The sequence below is a fragment of the Theropithecus gelada genome, chromosome X (genome assembly GCF_003255815.1).
Source record: "Theropithecus gelada isolate Dixy chromosome X, Tgel_1.0, whole genome shotgun sequence".
Classification (NCBI taxonomy): domain Eukaryota; kingdom Metazoa; phylum Chordata; class Mammalia; order Primates; family Cercopithecidae; genus Theropithecus; species Theropithecus gelada.
Window position 1 is genome coordinate 28824685 of NC_037689.1, and position 19435 is coordinate 28844119.

The 19435-nt window shown below is 41.1% G+C and overlaps 1 protein-coding gene across 6 annotated transcripts in view; it reads left to right on the forward strand.

Annotated features, from left to right (window-relative positions):
* Positions 1–19435, forward strand: part of STS (steroid sulfatase) — a 216593-nt gene that overhangs the window by 113833 nt on the left and 83325 nt on the right. For 4 of the 6 annotated variants that reach the window (XM_025371987.1, XM_025371986.1, XM_025371988.1 and 1 more), the window contains 4 exons: positions 3596–3736; positions 6645–6766; positions 6870–6992; positions 8774–9197. In XM_025371987.1, coding sequence (XP_025227772.1) covers positions 3596–3736; positions 6645–6766; positions 6870–6992; positions 8774–9197 — 810 coding nt within the window. Of the gene's footprint in view, positions 1–2638; positions 2737–2872; positions 3119–3595; positions 3737–6644; positions 6767–6869; positions 6993–8773; positions 9198–19435 lie in introns of those variants that run through there. The other 2 variants (XM_025371990.1, XM_025371991.1) reach the window with 2 other exon arrangements.

Consider the following 19435-nt stretch of genomic DNA (forward strand, 5'->3'; position numbering starts at 1 on the left):
TTGGGATACATGATTTGCCTGGTCTTTTCTAACTGATATTATATTACCTGAATGGATGTTGTTATATGATCTCAAGACAGGCTTTACATTCATGCCAGGTTTTGGTTGTAGAAAGTCTGTATTCTTTATTTAATTGATTAATTAATTAGAAGGAGTCTCACTCTGTCAACCAGGCTGGAGTACAATGGCGCCATCAGAGCTCGCTGCAGTCTCGAACTCCTGGGCTCAAGCAATTCTCCTGCCTCAGCCTCTCAAGTAGCCGGAACTACAGACATGCACCACCACGCCCAGAAAAATTTTAAATTTTTTTGTAGAGGTAGGAACTTACATATTTCCCAGGCTGGTCTCAAACTCCTGACCTCCGCCAATCTTCCCTCCTCAGCCTCCCAAAGCACTGGGATTATTGGTGTGAGCCACCATTACCAGCCAATCTCTCTGAGTCTGTTTCCCCATCTGAAAATAAGAGAATTGGGATGCATGATTTGCAAGAGCTTTTCAAACTGAAGTTATATTATCTGAATGTTGTGATTTGCTCTCAAGCCAGCCTCTAAGTTCATGCCAGCTTTTGGTTGTGTAAAGCTCATAGTCTTAAACCATGCTTTTAAAAAAAAAAAAAAAAAAAAAAAAAAAAAAAAAAAAAAAAAAAAAAAAGAAGAAGAAAAGAAACAGGCAGTTTCTCATTTCTTTCCAAGCATAAATATTAGCTTAAGCATTAAGATAGACAAGGTCTTTGGCATGATGGCATTGTATAACTGGATTATTTCATGCAGTCTTATTTGAGGAATTCAGTAAGAAGTTACTTTGCATCAGCTTTATCTGTATTTAGCATTTAACCAGATTAAACCGAATTGGGGGCCTTTAGACTCAATGGCAAAAATGGTTTTACATAATAATAGCAGGGTGCTTTTTACATATTCATGATCTCTGTTTGAACATGTTAAATTCAAGATACCAGATACATGTCTGTATGGAGACCTTAATTCAGTATTTGGGCATACAGTCTCTCTGGACATAAAACCTAGGTGTTTCTAAGCGTTCATTTGGTATTTAATCTCACCAAGACAGCAAGTGTATTTCATAAAGGTAGGGAGGAGATCAGGAAAGCAGATAGTGTCTTGAAGCTCACAACATTTAAAGTGCAGACTGGACAATGGACACTCAGAAGTGGCGCCAGGCCAGGAAATAAGTTTAGTCGTTGTTTGATTGTTTCTTTGAGTGTTTTGCACCCAGTTAGCCTACACATTTGTTTAAATTATTAAATTGATGGTCATATAACTGCACATGCAAATCTGTGTGTCTGTCTTCTCTTTAAAAATTGGAAGCTGCTACAAGGGTGACATCCTTTAGGAGGGGTGCAAGCTCTCGGCTGGCAAAGCTCCCTCCCCATATCGATGGCTAAACTCAGGCCATTTCCCATCTCCCATCCAGCCTCTGTAATTATGTGGGGTGTGATCCTGATTCTGAGGTCCATGAATGGGGAAGAACCAGCAAATAGAGACTCAGAAGAAAGAGGGACACAATAGTAACCTCAGGGAGTGTGTTCAAAGAGGAGCGCATTCCTGAGCAAGGGAATGGCTCACTCTGACAGGTGTTGCTGGAAAGCCAGGGAAGAGATTCTGCCACACCGTATGCACTGGCCTTGATGCCCAGTGTCCTCAGTGACTCTGGGGGAGCTGTCTGCATGCACCAAGGCTGGTGTGAGGGCAAAAGCAGATGCAGAGTGAGGTCAAGCTCACACGCCAGTTCACACATTGGATTGTCAGTGCTCCCAGATACACGGCGATGAGGGTACAGTGTCAGGAGAGAACAGTTAGGTACACTAAAAGCCCAGACTCCACCACTACACTAGATGCATGTAAGACATCTGCACTGCACCCCCTAATTCTATAAACATTTTTAAAAATTAAAAGTAAATAAAATTAGGCAGTGTATGGTGGCTTATGCCTATAATTCCAGTGCTTTGAGAGGCCAAGGCAGGAGGATCACTTGAGCCCAGTAGTTTGAGACCAGCCTGGGCAACATAGTGAGACCCTATCTCCTCAGTAAACATTGGAAAGAAAGAAATTGCCAGGCCGGGTGGTCCTCACCATCATCCCAGCTACTCAGGAGACTGATGTGGGAGGATCACTTGAACCCAAAAGTTCAAGACCAGCTTGGGTAACATAGTAAGACCCTTGCCTCTAGAAAATAAAAACAAAAAAATATATTACCCAGGCATGGCAGTGTGCACCTGTCTAGTTCTAGCTGCTCAGGAGGCTGAGATGGGAGAATCACTTGAGCCCAGGAGTTGGAGGCTGCAGTAAGTTATAATCACACCATTGCACTCCAACCTGGGCAACAGAGCCAGAACCCTGTCTCAAATTTTTTTAAATAAAAATAAAATTATTTAATAGAACAAAAAAATTGTTCAATTTCTTTCACTTTACAGTTAAGAAAACTAAGATTCAGAGAACTGATATGATTAACACCTACCCCTGACCCCCCACCTAGAATAAAGGCCATAAAATTTCTTCCCGGGCCGGTGAGAAAATAAAGGATAAAAATGTCTCCCCAGGCAGATGAGAAACAGAAAGAGAAAGTAGTGAGTTCTGTCTCCTGATGTCAGGGTCAGAGCCGCAGAGACTTGGTTCTGGAAGTGTTTGAGAGTAAGAACCTGGCTCAAGGCTGTGAACCAGGAGCTGGGAGAGGTGTTGCCTACTACTGCCGATGTGAAGACTAGAAGGACATTGATATTGAGTAAGTAAGACCTCAGGCTACCACACTGCACACCTACCTGCCACCTTCCCTTCCAGGGAACCAAGCTAGGCCTCTCTCTGGCTGGGAAACCTGTTGAGCAACCTCCTCATATTTGTTGCCAACATAAGCTCTGGTTCTAAATGGAGAAGCTGTTGCAGGGTGGGGCAGCAAAACCGCAAGAGTGAGAAGAGAGGCAAACAGCAAACTGAAGTAGAAAGCCCACATCCTCCTCAACAAGAGGGGGTAGAACTCAAAGGAAGCAGGCTGCTGGAACACGTACACAGACTTCCATACAAGCAAGACATTGTGTGTGTGTTCAAGCCGCCATCCTCCCCAAAGATTCCTTCACCTGTTATTCTCACAAGGAATGAAATGCAGTGAGGTGAGAGAGTGTTGGGATGGCAAACATGGATGATGGATGAATTCTCTTCCCTCTGTACGTTTTCCAGCACAAAGAGCTGCCCCAGGCTGTTGACCCCATACACTGAGTTTTGAGAGGTTTCTATGTTTCCTTAGAAAGTTACAGTGCCTTAGAAAGGCACAGTGGTTCAGGCCTGTAATCTTAGCACTTTACAAGGGTGAGGCAGGAGGATTGTTTGTGCCCAGAAGTTCGGGACCAGCCTGGGCAACATAGCAAGACCTTATCTCTACAAAAACCACAAAAATTAGCTGAGTATGGTGACACATGCCTATAGTCCCAAGTACTTGGGAAGCTGAGGCAGGAGGATTGCTTGAACCCAAGACTTCAAGGTTGTAGTGAACTAAGACCTAACCACTTCACCCCAGCCTGGGCAACAGAGCAAAACCTTGTCTCGAGCCGGCATCTTTCAGTTCCTTTTTGTGTCCTTGTCCTTTACAGAAAGATGAAGATCCCTTTCCTCCTACTGTTCTTTCTCTGGGAAGCCGAGAGCCACACAGCATCAAGGCCGAACATCATCCTGGTGATGGCTGACGACCTCGGCATTGGAGATCCTGGGTGCTATGGGAACAAAACTCTCAGGTTGGTAATGCAGCTCCTCAGTAAACACATGGCTGTATTCATAGGCAACAGTCCCCGGCATTGTTAATGTTGATCTACAGAGCACAGAACATGTAGAAACGTTCAAAACCCTCCAAACCATGCCTGGCTTCATGTAGATACACTGAGATGTAGGTGTCTGCTTCGACCAGAACTTTCTTTTTTCTTTTTTTTTTTTTTTTTGAGAAGGAGTCTCACACTGTCACCCAGGCTGCAGTGCAGTGGCACGATCTTGGGAATCACTGCAACCTCTGCCTCCTAGGTTGAAGCCATTCTCCTCCCTCAGCCTCTCGAGTAGCTGGGACTATAGGCGTGTGCCGCCATGCCTGGCTAATTTTTTATATTTTTAGAAGAGATGGGGTTTCACTATGTTGGCCAGGCTGGTCTCAAACTCCCGACTTCGTGATCCACCCGCCTCAGCCTCCCAAAGTGCTGGGATTACAGGCGTGAGCCACTGCACTGGACCAGAACTTTCTTGTAGGATATATGAATACTAAATACAATACCTGAAGCCAGGAATGGACCCATTGCCAAGTGCCATGGGACACTGATTATTTTTTTCATGCCATTCTCTTACTCCTCATCTTCTTCTTAACAAGAGAAATCTTGGAAAGTATATTTCATCATTACATATCAGACCAAACAAAAATTAAATAGATTATTATATTAAGGAAAATCTTCCCCACAACACATAGCCAAATGTATCTCACTTTCAATCTGAAACTTTGCATCAAATGTTGCTTTTTATTTTTTTAAGAGTATATTGACCTATGACATTGCTTAAATTTTTAAAAAGCATATGCAAGGATAAGATCTGCAATTTTAAGAGGGCACTTTAAGTGTCCCACCTTTTGCCTACTTTTGTAAAATGTTTACAGATCACTTTATACATTTGTGATATAGATCTTATTAATTTAGTTTTTCTTATCAGCATCATGATTTTATGCAGCTTTTTCATTTTATCTATTTCTTTAATATTATATATTCCTAAGATATATTAAGATAATAGATAACTGTTCCTACCAAGATGTCTTAATTAAAAAGTTAAAATCAAGTCTTTAAGGTTAAATCTTTACCAGTTATCAAAAGAAAAAATGTCTATAAGGCCCCATGGAAGAATCCATGGCAATATCTACCCTAAATCTGCCTTGGTCTCTATATTAGAGTCCCATTATTTCTGAATTACATTTCTCATTTTTATATTTTGTAATATCACACCCCAAAATAGTCACTTTTTTTTTTGTAGGCCAGTATAGATACTAGGAGATTTAATTCAAATGCAAAAACAGTCTCTGTCTTCTAAGCATCTTACCCTTTAAGAAAAAAGCAAAATAGAATTATTTGTAATTAAGCACATTCACTAAATTAATAAATGATCACTAGTTTGACATTACAGATGCAATGAAATTATTTCCCCCTTCAAGCTATGCATCACTGCAGTACTACTCTGTAAGGGCATTGGTCTAGGGAAGCCATGGGACCAATGAACAAGATGTATACTCCCATCCTACAGGCAGCCATCTTGAAGGGGAGCACAATTAGCCATGCCATTGCTTTATAGTGAGGAAGCTGCTGGTCTGGTGGAGTATGGACTACTGTTCCAAATATAGGTCAATCCCCTTGCATAAACAAGGAAGGGTGCTGGAGGCTCATGAGAATTCCATCTGTACCTGGAACTGAAGGATGGCAGATGATAAGCCAGGCAGGGAAGAAGGGACCTGGATTCCTGGTGGAAGACATGGGATATATCTTGTGGGGTATAGCTTGGTATGGTCCAAAAACTAAAAGATACTAATTGCTAAATGACTTCCCAAAATTATCAGCCAATCCATTCATAGAGAAAGGCATCAGGATGGCTTATCTTGCAAAAGGTATCACTTTACAAGTGAACTCATAAATAAGACTTTATTAAGCATAAAAATATAAGCCAACAAAGGGTATTTGGGAGTCACAGCATCTAGTTTCTTCACTGTAGTATTTGTGCCTTTTCCCTGGAGCATATTAACCCATTTGTTGATGCTCACTGGTTGAGGCACATGGAGTCTGATTATTCCCTGTCCCTGGGGGCATGTGGAAATTAGGCGGGGGCTCATTAAAGCTGCTTGTGGAATTCCTTTTGGCTGTGGTTGGGAAGAGAGGGGAGTCAGATTGACCATGGAGATTTCTTCTTTGGTGACACAGAGGTAACTTGGGAGATGTGGATGGGAGAAGAGTGAAGCCTCATCTTCATTCACCCCTTCTTTCCCTCCCTGCAGTATCCTATTTTGAAGACTTGGTTTCTCTCTTCTAATTCAGGGTTAGTGAGACCAGGAGCTCAGAGCCCTCTGTAGCATGAATGGACCTTCTGGGGATGCCCCGCCTGCATCATTCACACATCTCCATGGTTTTGTTGCAGCTTGAGTCTTGATTCTGTATCACTTCTTCACCACCTCCCCTGCCTCTCATCTTGCCTCTCTCCCACATAACCCCAGACTCGCCCTTGCTCATTGAGAAGTTTCCCACTATAAAGAGCCACAGACAGTTTCATTTTGAAAATTATCACAGAGCTGGCCACAGTGGCTCATGCCTATAATCCCAGCACTTTGGGAGGCCGAGGTGGGCAGATCACTTGGGGTCAGGAGTTTGAGACCAGCCTGGCCAACATGGTGAAACCCTGCGTCTACCAAAAAAATACAAAAATTAGCCAGGCATGGTTGTGCGTGCCTGTAGTCCCAGCTACTCACAAGGCTGAGATGAGAGAATTGCTTGAACACGAGAGGTGGAGGTTGCAGTGAGCCGAGATCACGCAACTGCACTCCAGCCTGGGTGATAGAGTGAGATCCTGTCTCAAAAATAAATCCATGAACATTAAGTGAAAATGATCACAAATGCTATGATTCTTTTGTTCCAGGACTCCCAATATTGACCGGTTGGCCAGTGGGGGAGTGAAACTCACTCAGCACCTGGCAGCATCACCCCTGTGCACACCAAGCAGGGCAGCCTTCATGACTGGCCGGTACCCTGTCCGATCAGGTAACCTCCTATCTGCATCGCAGGGGCTGTGGTCTCCTTCGGGACAGCCTCCCACCTCCAGGTATCTCCTGGTTCCTAAGGGTTGATTTTTTTCCTCGTTCAGGAATGGCATCTTGGTCCCGCACTGGAGTTTTCCTCTTCACAGCCTCTTCGGGAGGCCTTCCCACCAATGAGATTACCTTTGCTAAGCTTCTGAAGGATCAAGGTTATTCAACAGCACTGATAGGTATGGGCATCTATGGGATGGGAACCATCTATAGGTATGGGAACGGCAGGGAGGACTTGGACAAAGTTAGCAAAAGAGCGGGAGAGGACATCATGACAGTTATCTTAGGGATGACATTGCTGGTACACTTTGCACAACTTTAAATGGGAACAAAATGATTTCATTTGTAGGCTAAAACACAATGAGTCTATCTGGACTACTCGAATGTATAGATGTGTGTGTGTGTGTGTGTTGTGTGTTTGTGCGTGTGTATGTGTGTGTTGTGCGTGTGTGTGTTGTGTGTGTGTATAGATAAATAGATACTTAGATGATACCTAATGATAGATGGATGAATGGATGAATGGATAGATGGAAGAAAGCATTGATGAACGGTTGGATAGATAGATAATAGGTAGAGAAATAGCTAGCTAGCTAGATAGATAGATAAATAGATAGATGGAGAGAGAGACAAAGGTGAGATAGATGGGATGGATGGATGGATGGATGGATGGATGGATGGATGGGTGGAATAGATGATAACTAACTAGCAAGATAGATAGATAGTGAAATAGAAAAATAGATAGATTAGATAGATAGATAGATAGATAGATAGATAGATAGATAGACAGATAGATAGATAGATAGATGCAGAGAGGGACAAAGATGAGGTAGATGGGATGGATGGATGCATGAAATAGATGATGATAGATATGACAGATGGATAGATAGATAGATAGATAGATAGATAGATAGATAGATAGATAGATGTTATAAATAAATAGATGCAGGGAGATAAAAATGACATAGCATGGATAGATAGATAATGAGGCAATTGGATGGATGAAATAGATGATAGATGGAACAAATGAAAGATAGACATATACATAGAGAGAATGTACAAAACTATACACACCATGCTATTGATAAAGATTTTCATTTTACTTTCCAATATAAAATTATGTCAGAATTTGTCTTGGTTGACACACCCACTGATTTTATCCTGTAGATAGGATTGAAGCCTTCCTGTTTGCATGAAGAGCTTGAATCTAAGCAGGCCATAAAATGAATCCTAGCAAATCTCAGAGGAGCAAAATGACCCTTTCCTTTCTTCCAAAATCTTGTTAAAAAACTATCATTTTTTTCTTTTGTAAGGCACTCATTAATTTAGTGATCTAATTAACATTTTATAAGAAATTTTCAGAGGTGCTTAAAATAATTGCTGAGTTACTGAGTGTGATTTCCTCATGCCTCAGGGCTAGGTTCTGAAGTAAGGATTCATTTCCACTTTTAACATTCAAGGAACAAAATTAAGTTGCTTCTAAAACTTTAATTTTAAGGGCCTAGCTCAGAAAAGCATCTGACCAGGAAAAAGAAAAAAAAAAAAACTTGTGTTTTTCTTTAAAGTGTGGTTTCCTGTCTATTAAAGATGTTAGCTAGTTTTCTTTTTGGATTTTTATCTGATTGGGGTTTTTGTGGTTGTTGTTTTATTTTGTTTTGTTGAAATCACTAAATTAGTTCGTATTTCTTGGTAGAGTGAGTAGAGGATTTTTATCTGGTTGAGATTTTGTTTTTTTGTTTTGTTTTATTGTAATAGCTAAATTAGTTCTTATTTTCTGGTAGAGTGAGTAGGTAATACCTTAGCGTTTGTGGGAAAAAAAAGTGAAAAACTCTAGGGTCCTATGAACGGGAAGGCTAGCTTCATGAAATAGTCAGAGCCTCCTTTTCAGTGCGTGGGAACAGAAGCTTGGATTTGAATCAGTGTGTTTATTGGGACTGAAGTGATCCCCCATTTGTCTTCTCAGGGAAATGGCACCTTGGAATGAGCTGTCACAGCAAGACTGACTTCTGTCACCACCCTTTACATCATGGCTTCAATTATTTCTATGGGATCTCCTTGACCAATCTGAGAGACTGCAAGCCCGGAGAGGGCAGCGTCTTCACCACAGGCTTCAAGAGGCTGGTCTTCATCCCCCTGCAGATCATCGGGGTCACCCTCCTTACCTTCGCTGCACTCAATTGTCTGGGGCTACTCCGCGTGCCTCTAGGCATTTTTTTCAGCCTTCTCTTCCTAGCAGCCCTAATCCTGACCCTTTTCTTGGGCTTCCTTCATTACTTCCGGCCCCTGAACTGCTTCATGATGAGGAACTATGAGATCATTCAACAGCCCATGTCCTACGACAATCTCACCCAGAGGCTAACGGTGGAGGCGGCCCAGTTCATACAGCGGTGGGTATTGCCTTGTCCTCTGATGCTGCCTGTTAGAAAACATTCTGGGTGATTTCTCGTGGAGGTGGAAGAACCAGCAGAGGTTTTTTTTTTTTTTTTTTGAGACAGAGTCTTGCTCTGTCGCCCAGGCTGGAGTGCAGTGATGCGATCTCAGCTCACTGCAAGTTCTGCCTTCCCGGGGTTCATGCCATTCTCCTGCCTCAGCCTCCCAAGTAGCTGGAACTACAGGTGCCCACCACCATGCCCGGCTAATTTTTTGTATTTTCAGTAGAGACGAGGTTTCACCGTGTTAGCCAGGATGGTCTCGATCTCCTGACCTTGTGATCCGCCCGCATCGGCCTCCCAAAGTGCTGGGATTACAGGCGTGAGCCACTGCGCCTGGCCAGAACCAGCAGGATTATTATGCTAGCCACATTTTCCCTTCCATGCCTAACACATTTCTTCAGCCAACACTCACCATAGCACATGTTTAATGGCCTTAGAAAGGTATTTCAATGCAGTGTGCTCTCCTTAGAGTGTCTTTGCCAACATTCCCCACATCCTGGGCTGGAAAGGCCACGGCAAAATAATGTCTGCTGATGACAAAGGAGGTGTCAGATATCCTGCGGGCCATTTTTTTTTTTTTTTTTTTTTTTTTTTTGAGATGGAGTCTCGCTGTGTTGCCCAGGCTGGAGTGCAAGTGATGCTATCTCTGCTCACTGCAACCTCCATCTCCCAGATTCAGGTGATTCTGCGTCAGCCTCCTGAGTAGCTGCAATTGCAGGTGTCTGCCACCATGCCTGGCGAATTTTTTTTTCTCTTTTTAGTAGAGACAGAGTTTAACCAACTTGGTCAGTCTGCGTTTTGAACTCCTGACCTCAGGTGATCCACCCACCTCGGCCTCCCAAAGTGCTGGGATTACAGGTGTAAGCCAGGTACCTAGCCCCACTGGTCTTTAATCTTCAAATGTGGCCATCAAGAGAGGCAAGAAAATGGCTTATGTTTAGTTTAGAGGTTGTCCTTGTGATATAAACAATGTGGAAAGATCCAAAATATTTTGGGTTAATCTCTGAGCAAACAAAGCAGAACAAAAAGCTCTGTGAGTAAACTGGGTGAAGTGAATGATGTCTTTTGGGTCTTTCGGGTCCCATTGAGTTTCTCGTTTTGGGGATTGCAATCTGTAAGTGGAGTAACCATTAACAGCGGAGCAGACAACATTCCTGAGTTACATAGGTAGGTATAATATATATCTATATTATAATACATAATATAGAGAGCATAAGTAGATATAATTAAGCAGATATTATATAGAGCCTATGTCAAGAGCCCTTGCTATTCAAAACAAGCAAATACTGTGGAGGACAGGACTTTAAAGAGAAATGGAAAGTTCGTCTGAAAATCAGACGTTTGGTCTTTATGGTGACTTAAACTCTATGGGAGATTTAAAAGAGAGTTTGGGTGGTGATTTAAAAATTATAAAGGAGATAGAGGAAATATAGGTAATATTGGTTTGTCATCCAATTAATTGCATGACACAAAACTGTAAAATGAATCTCTGGATTGAACAATGAATGACAGTGAAAAGGAAGTTATTGTGATGAAGGGAAAGTATATTAGGGATTTAATTTTAAAACAAGCAAATATGCTCAGTCTAAGAAGAAAATACATAGTTAAGGTATGTGGAAGCTACATAAGTTAGGGCTGGTGAGAAAGGTAAAAAGTAATGTACTCTATGAAAATTATGTTGTCATTTCCTCACGTGGAAGATGTTGTGTTCCTATGTCCAGATCTTGTGGGCATGGAGTTGATGCTTTACTGGAGTTTGGAAATGGGCAGTGGTTCTCCTCACTCTCTTCTTCCAGTTATGAAACAACATAGGAGCAACCCATTCACCTGGAGGTACAACAGTGTCCTGCTACCCACAACATCACAGATTATGCAATAGATAAATCATAGGGTGTATTTTATTATATCTCTCTGGTACCACAAAAGTGTTTCATCGACTCTTTGACAGAAACCCACATATGGTTTGGGTGTCTGAACAGACTATGAAGTGACTTACACAAAAGTTGCAATTGATAGTATCACTTCCTCCCTCTAAAAATGAGACAAAAATAGAATGATTGGTTCTTATAGTTCACACTACCTCTCAGTTCAACAGATTTTATTAAAATCTAAATTGTCATTTAACTGTGAAATATATAAACTGGTCATTTCATTGTAAGTATTCTCAGTTTCAGCCTCTGGGACTTGGTTCCAGAGAGTACTCTATGTACTGGCTGCCCAACTGCTGAGGGAGCACCACATAATTTAAGTTTTTATTTTGGTTAACATCCCACTTCTGCTGCCAGGGTCTGTTTTTGTCAGTGAAGACTGACAAAATCTCAGTGGATTCATACTTGAAAATGTGTTTCTTGCCCATGCAAAATCTATTGCTGGTTGGGTGATGCTCTGGGGAAGCTTTGCTCCATGAGGAGACTCAGGGATCCAGGTTGCTAGTATCTTGTAGTTCTGTCAATCTCAATAGATGGCCTTCCCAATAGCATCCACAGGAGAAAAGAGTTGAAGGGTCTCTTGAGGACTTTTCCTTACTTCACTGACCCAGGGGTCAGCATGTAGACCAGGCCCCACATCTCCACCCTGACTTGACATGGGGCTAAGAGGTAGTCTCCCCATGTCTTCAGGAAGAAGAAAATGAAATGGCCTTACTGAACATATAGCAGTGATTTTCCTACTGCGAGCAGTGATTTTCAAATTTGTTTTAAAGCTGAGGAATATTTCAGATGAAATTTTATGAGCAGCTAAGTATGTCAGAGGGATAAAAGTTGCAGTGCTTGGGTTAACCTGGAACAGAGGACTGCGTTTGGAAATTACTGACATTTAATAAAGCCCCATGGAAACCTCATGAACAGCTGGAGAGAAAGGGCAGACTCTGCAACAAAAGAATAAAAGAACATGTGAGCAAACACCTACTTAGTGCAGACTCTAGGCAAATTAATATTTAACAGACATTCGTAAGTAAAAAAGGTAGGCACACCAGGAGAAAAATCAACACCAGCCTTGGAATTTTAAAAAAGAATTATTTGATATTACAGCTATGTGAGTGGAAGTGGAAGGAATTTGCCCAAGGTTATAGATAAGTGTAAACGAAAGGGGCTAATTTATTATGAAATTTGGATTGCAGACATGTACCACATAATAACATTTTGGTCAACAATGGACCATGTATATGACGGAGGTCCCATGAAATTATAATGGAGCTGCTTTATGCAGCTGTATGTTTGTATCTTTTTTGTTTTTTGAGACAGACTCTCACTCTATTGCCCAGGCTGGAGTGCAGTAGTGCGATCTCGACTCACTGCAATCTCCCCTTCCCGGGTTTAAGTGATTCTCTGCCTCAGCCTCTGAAGTAGCTGGGATTACAGGTGCCCACTACCATGCCCAGCTAATTTTTGTATTTTCAGTAGAGACGGGGTTTCACCGTGTTGGTCAGGCTGATCTCAAACTCCTGACCCTGAATGATCCACCTGCCTCGGCCTCCCAAAGTGCTGGGATTATAGGCATGAGCCACCACACCCGGCCACATTTGTATCTTTTATACTGCATTTTTTCCTGTACCTTTTCTATGTGTACATATATCTAGATACACAAATACTTTCCATTGCATTGCAGTTGCCTGCAGTACTCAGTACAGTCACATGCTGTGCAGGTTTGTAGCCTAGGAGCAATAGGCTCTACCATATAGCCTGGGTGTGTAGTGGGCTGTACCATCTAGGCTTGTGTAAGTGCACTGTACGATGTTTGCAGAATGATGAAATTGCTTAATGATACATTTCTCAGAACATATCTCTGTCACTATATGATGCATGTCTGTACTTGAAGCATTGATGTGAAGTATACTGTTTATTGGTATTTTAATATTTTCATCAGAGAAAAATAGAGTAAAGAAAATCTGTAGTTTGGTGTTGTATGTGTGTATGTGTCTGTATATATATATATGTAAATACATATGTGTGTGTGTATATATATGTGTGTGTGTGTGCTTTACACACATATGTATTTAACTTATAAAGAGATAAATTATTGAAATTGATTTCCAAGGGAAGCTATAGGAGAGATACATGTACAGCAGCAGCAAGTATTAATGTAAAGAATAAAGAATTTTCTGCCCAGGGATGGATAATAGCCACTAAAAGTCCTTTAAGCAACTATTTATAGGTCTGTCAGAATTCAGATAAGAAGTGGGCTATTTGTCATGATTTTCACAGATTTGGGCTGACAGGCACATGCTGGAGGGGTTGTGAGTCGTTCTTGGGCAATATGCGTGTAGTCTGGGTGCCTGTCCTGGGTAAACGTTGGGGTCTGTGGGTAGCCATAGCTCCATCATGTCATGCCCATGCTGACAGCCTGTCTTACCCAGGTGCCAGAGACTGCAGAAACCTATCGGATTCTGCTCACAGCAAAATGGCATGGTGAAGGATGTCATGCAATTCCTAAGAGAGGAAGGAAGACTTCAAGCTGTCAGTCACACTCCTGAACATTTATTTCAAGTATTATTTGTACAGAGATACTGCGGAGTTATCAGTGCCCATGGTCAACCCACACAGCCAGAAGCAGGCATTGCAGGGCTGGCCACCTGCCTCCTGGGCATGGCACTTGGTTCAGAACTATGCATTGTAGGTGACCTTTGCTAGGCTAGTGTATGGTGGCATATAATACAGGATCACTATGACTTCCTGCAGGTAGACAAAGAAGGGAAAAGGGAGAGTCCAGGACTACAGGGGTAGACAAGCGATACCTCAGACTTTGCATAAGGAAAACCCCGGAGATGCTTATTGCAGCTGAAGATGGCCAAGATGAACTCTTGGGACTGTCACAGAGTAGTTCCAAAGTGAGACTTTGCATCAGCATTTTACTAAGCTTCTCAAGACATTCTAAACTGGGTGTTTCATAGGGCACTCTGAGAAACACTGGGTTTTGTATATGTGTATGAGCTTTGGCTACTGTGCAGAAACACTGCAGTTATTTGTCACCTAGATTTTTCTAGAAGGTGATGCTGACACGTGATCTCATGTAAAAGCTTTGGAACTTTATAAGATATATTCAGTTATATCATCATCTAGTAAGATGCACACAGATATGTGATTGAAACAAAAGCTTAAGAAATGATCTTTCTCTTACTAAGGTGATTGCCCTGATATTTTCCACCCCATATTATTCTATTTGTTGTTGTTGTTTTGTTTTTTTTTTGTAATAATCTGGTTTGGGAACTAAATTAAATTCATGATGTATCAATGGGTCACAGTCTACATGATTGACTATGCTCTTACCTAGTGTGCTAGCTTTACTGTATTTGACAAACAGGAGCATAGCCATTCCAAGATGGAGCAGCACTCTTGGGCCGGTCTATTTAGGGCAGAAAACAACAGTGTGCTGTTTGTCAAATTTGCTGAGAAAGCTGGACATCCTTATATCAGTCTTCATCTACCGCAAATCTCTCAAAACCAGACAGGGTGGAGATTAATACAGTGTCCATTAGACAATGGATAGTCAGAAATGACACTCGGCTTCCAGGGTGAATCACCTTGTATGACATGTATTTTGACAGAAATTATTTAATCTATTAGGTATATAAATATTCATATGATTACAAGGCATTTTAATGGCTTCCTCAGTATATAATTTTGAGAGGGGACCAAAACAAATTTGATGATCATGAGGATATTGAAGCCTGACAAGTTTATCTTGATTATCTCTAATTATTATTAGAGAGCTGAGATTTTCTTTCAGAACTAGAGATTTAAGATGTTCTAGCAGCACCACAGTTGGAGGTGATGGTTATTGAATTATAACAAAAGGGTTTTTTCTTCAAAATAGGTGATTCTAGTGTAGATGGCTATTGTCCACATTGGAGCACTCACTGCATAGTTAATATTAGTGAAAATGCTAGCATTTTGTACACTGTGATGCCATTCACAAAAAACTTCTTACATACATTATCTGAAGATAAAAGATTTAAAGCACGTTGTTACAATCATCCTTGAGTAGAGCTGTCTGTCTGCGTTAGATTAGTTATCTGATTCACAAAATATGATATCCAAGAGTCTTGAGAGAATGGCCTTGATATGCTACCAAAGAATCCTAACATTGGTGACACCACCATGTTCATAAAACATTCCTTCAATGTCTGAAGACACATTTATATGTGTTATTTCATTATCCAGAATATCCTGAGCAATTTAGCCAGGTCTTACCACCTTTGTGAGAAATGGAGGTAGAGTTATTCAGCAGCCGAAAAAGGAATGCCTGATCAAAGCAATGGTAGTATTAGTGGAATTTACTCAAATACTTTTGAATTAAAAAGTTTCCAGTTGCAACTAGTGCCTTGTTTAGATATTTTAACACACATATATATGTATATATATGTTTTTGTACACAGCTGCTTCTCAGTTCATCTGTCAAAGGTGGTGAGGAAAATGATTTAAAACTCCTACTTCTAAAATTTATAGGCTTTCTGTACACTGTGTTACTGATATGATTTATACTCAAGGGTTTGCTCCTGAGATGCTAGCTTGCAATATTAGGGTATGAATGACAAGGAGGCATAAGGCAAAGATGCTTCATTGGCTTGTGATTCTTGCAAATGAGGTCCACTTAGTCAAACCCAGTTTGTGGCCTGGGATTCCAAGCACATATTTTCAAGTTGAGGACAGCGATGATTTAGAATATATAACCATCCATTCCACAGTCCCTCACCCTAATTGACTCATTCAGGGATAAATTTATCTGGGGGAGATGCTTCTATTATTAGAGAGCTGGATAATTAGCTCACCATATGTTATACGCTGTACAGTAATTCAGGAGATGGGTCATCCTGAATACACTTTAATTAGCCAGAAATCCTTGTTATTCTTGCATAAAGGAGTGAACTATAAATTTCTTAGAGATACCCAGCTCTCTGTACATGCCCTGTAGGGTCATCCCATTATCACAGCTTTGGGATTTGCCATCCCTCTCTTCATTGCAATGCAAAACAGATCCAACTTAGGTGTACAGCAGAAATGGTAACACAGAATGGGACATGTTCAAGTGTAATGGACACTGTGGAGTGCTTGCCAATTATACGTCAGGTGCTGTGGATACACACATTATTTTGTGCACCTTCCACACCCATTGCTTCCTTCACATAACAACCTCATGAGGTCGGTAAATAGATGTCTTACCGTGGAGAAACTTTGAAACTGAAATCGTTTGAATGAACAAAGCTCCACAGGTAATAAAGAGTAGAGGCTGAATTTAAACAGAGCTAACTCAACCTTTTGAATGTTGGAATGCTTCATAAACAGTTAGGGGAATCATTTCCATCTACTCCAGTGCGGTAGACTTATTGAGTGAGGATTAGTCCGAGTGAGGATTAGCTGGAAGAAGATTAGGGTGTTATATGGGTGTCTTGACACCTTTCTCCAGATGGAAGAGTCTAGGTCCAATGCTCAAGGAAGGAGAATGCATCTCTGTAATTCTTATAGATAAGTTTCAGTATCAGTAGTGTTATCATTACTATAATAATCGTGAAGTATCTGGATGCTCTGAAAAGAAAATAAAGGGTAAGGATGGTGGGTGAATGTAGCAAGTTATTTTATTCACAAACAGCTTTTTTCTTTAGTTGAAGTCAAGGCTAATTTTTAAAAAGGTGTCATGCTGGTGGGTAGAATGAGATTCATGTTTTATGTCTTCAATAGAAAGAGATGGATGTTTGTCACTCTGCTTTGTGAAAAACCAGATATGTTGACCTCTTCTCTGAATTCGTTGAAGCAGTGCTTCATTGCTAGGAAAAATATTTAAGTTTAGGTAAATCACTTTGTGTTTTTCTCTGAAGATATATATATGCTCACTTCGAACAGTAAATTTCCAAGAATGGCAATGACTTTATACACACCCACATAATCTGTATAGTATGTTATACGTTTATGGGGTTTATAGATTTATCTGGAATTTGCCATTAGTATAAAGTTCTCCAGGCTGAAGTTTATTAAGTTGTTTCAATATATTAAATATATGTATGTATATTTTGAGATATTATAATTAGAATTTCAATAAAAGCTAGTAAGTTTTAGTCAAGCTCAATGTAGGATAACTCTTGTTCTTTATAAATGAATTATTTTAGCAAAGGATTTATGGATAACAAATCAAAAATTTGGAAATTATGTAGAGTTCTTTTTTAATCTCTGACTTCCCGGAGTGGTAAGATCTCCTGTTCTGACAACAATAAGCCCTGCTCCCTGACAGCTCTCCACAGAAAAAACACCAAAACATCAGCATGATGGAAAGTGTCAGTAATCAAGGGGTGGGGGGGAAACGCCTACATGAAAAGATTATACCTTTAGTGGCGAGCCATGGGGAAGAATCTCTCCTACCATTTCCTATGGTCTATACTTTAATGATAAATAAATACTCCTTTCTACAAGCATTGCTTGTGTAATCATAATTCCCTAAAATCTATGACAACTGATAAATATATTATTGGAAGAAGATATGACTTTTTGTTCTGATCTATGTACTGCTATCACCATTTGGTACAGTCACAATCGTGAAATGCATTTATTGGGTGCCTCCAGCCTATCCTCTCCCATTTCCAGCTGGACTCCAGTGTAAGTGGCTGTGATGAATACCAGTGATTTGGCTCAAAGTGTCTTTTGAATAAAGGGATCTTTAGGAAGTTTCATTAGTTTCGATAATAGTGTAAGCCAGAAAGGAATGGGGTGATATTGATTTTAATTCATGGTAAGAAAAGTAAATCAGATTAAACATTAAGGGCAATACAGAGGGACACACACAGATGCTCATTCAAAAATAGAAAATTTAAATAATTAAAGAATTATCAAAAAGTCACATTATTCAGTAACTGTAGATAACACATGATTTGTTTCTAACTTTTGTGGGCCTATGGGATATGTATTTTAAAATGAGGGCAACGGGCACAGTGGCTCATGCCTGTAATCCTAGCACTTTGGGAAGCCTAGGTGGGAGGATCACTTGAGCTCAGGGGTTCAAGACCAGCCTGGGCAATACAGCAAGACCCTGTGTCTACAAAAAATAAAGTAATATTAGCTGGGCAAGGTGGTGTGTGCCTGTAGTCCCAGCTACTTGAGAACTGAGGTGAGAAGATTGCTTGATGCCAAGAGTTCAAGACCAGTCTGGGCAATATAGTGAGACCCTGTCTTTACAAAAAATAAGGAAGTATTAGCTCAGCATGGTCGTGCACACCTGTCGTCCCAGCTACTCAGGAAGCTGAGGTGGGAGAATCTCTTAAGCTCCGGAGTTGTAGGCTGCAGTGAGCGATGATTGCACCACTGCACTCCAGCCTGCACAACAGAGCAAGACCCTGTCTCTGAAAAAAAAAAAGGAGGGGAGGGCTTCTTTTTTGGATGAACCTCTGGTTTCAGGCTGAGGATATTGTAACAATACAGGTACCGAGGGATGTTCGTCTTTTGCCATACTAGATCTAGTGGGTCCATGGCATTCTCAACTGACTGGGGCATAGATAAAGAAAACTTAGACCTGACCCTGGAAATGCCTCTCCAGCCGTGTATTTCTGTATCTCTGAATATCATACCTGTGAATAGCTCGAAAGCCTACATGTTTATGGAAAACATTCAAAAACGCTGTCATGCTATGTGAACCATTGAAAGCTACCTCTTTCTGGGAGCAAATTCTGACCCCTGCCAGGTTAAGATAAGTTCTCCTTCTCTGAATTCATTCTCTGCAGCACTGGGTAAGGGTACTTAAGACAGCTCGGACTAACCATCGATGCTCTTGTCTGAACTGTGGGTTGCTGATGGCAGGGTCCGTTCCAGTCTCTCTTTATATTTCTAGTGCCTGGTATCGTGTGTCAGCAGAACATTTGCTTAATAACTGCAAAACTCATAGATAGAAGACATGAACAGCTGGATGTATAAATCCACCTGCTGCACGCAGAGGTGGTCACATGAAATTCGTGGGGGTGGCGGGGGGGCGGTGACTGTTGATACCGCTCTCTGGTTTATGCCATACTCTAATTACCAGCAGCAGAAGGTATCCAGAAGGAATTCACTGACATCCCTATTTGCATTCCCGTTATTCCCTATGCCCACTGCAGTTGGAACAATACTACAATAATAAAGGTCAGACACTCAGATGAAGATTATTATTCTAAAGACCATCAAAAGTATACTTTATGACAGACAGAAACAAAATGCCTTAACCATCTTCTTGCCTGAATT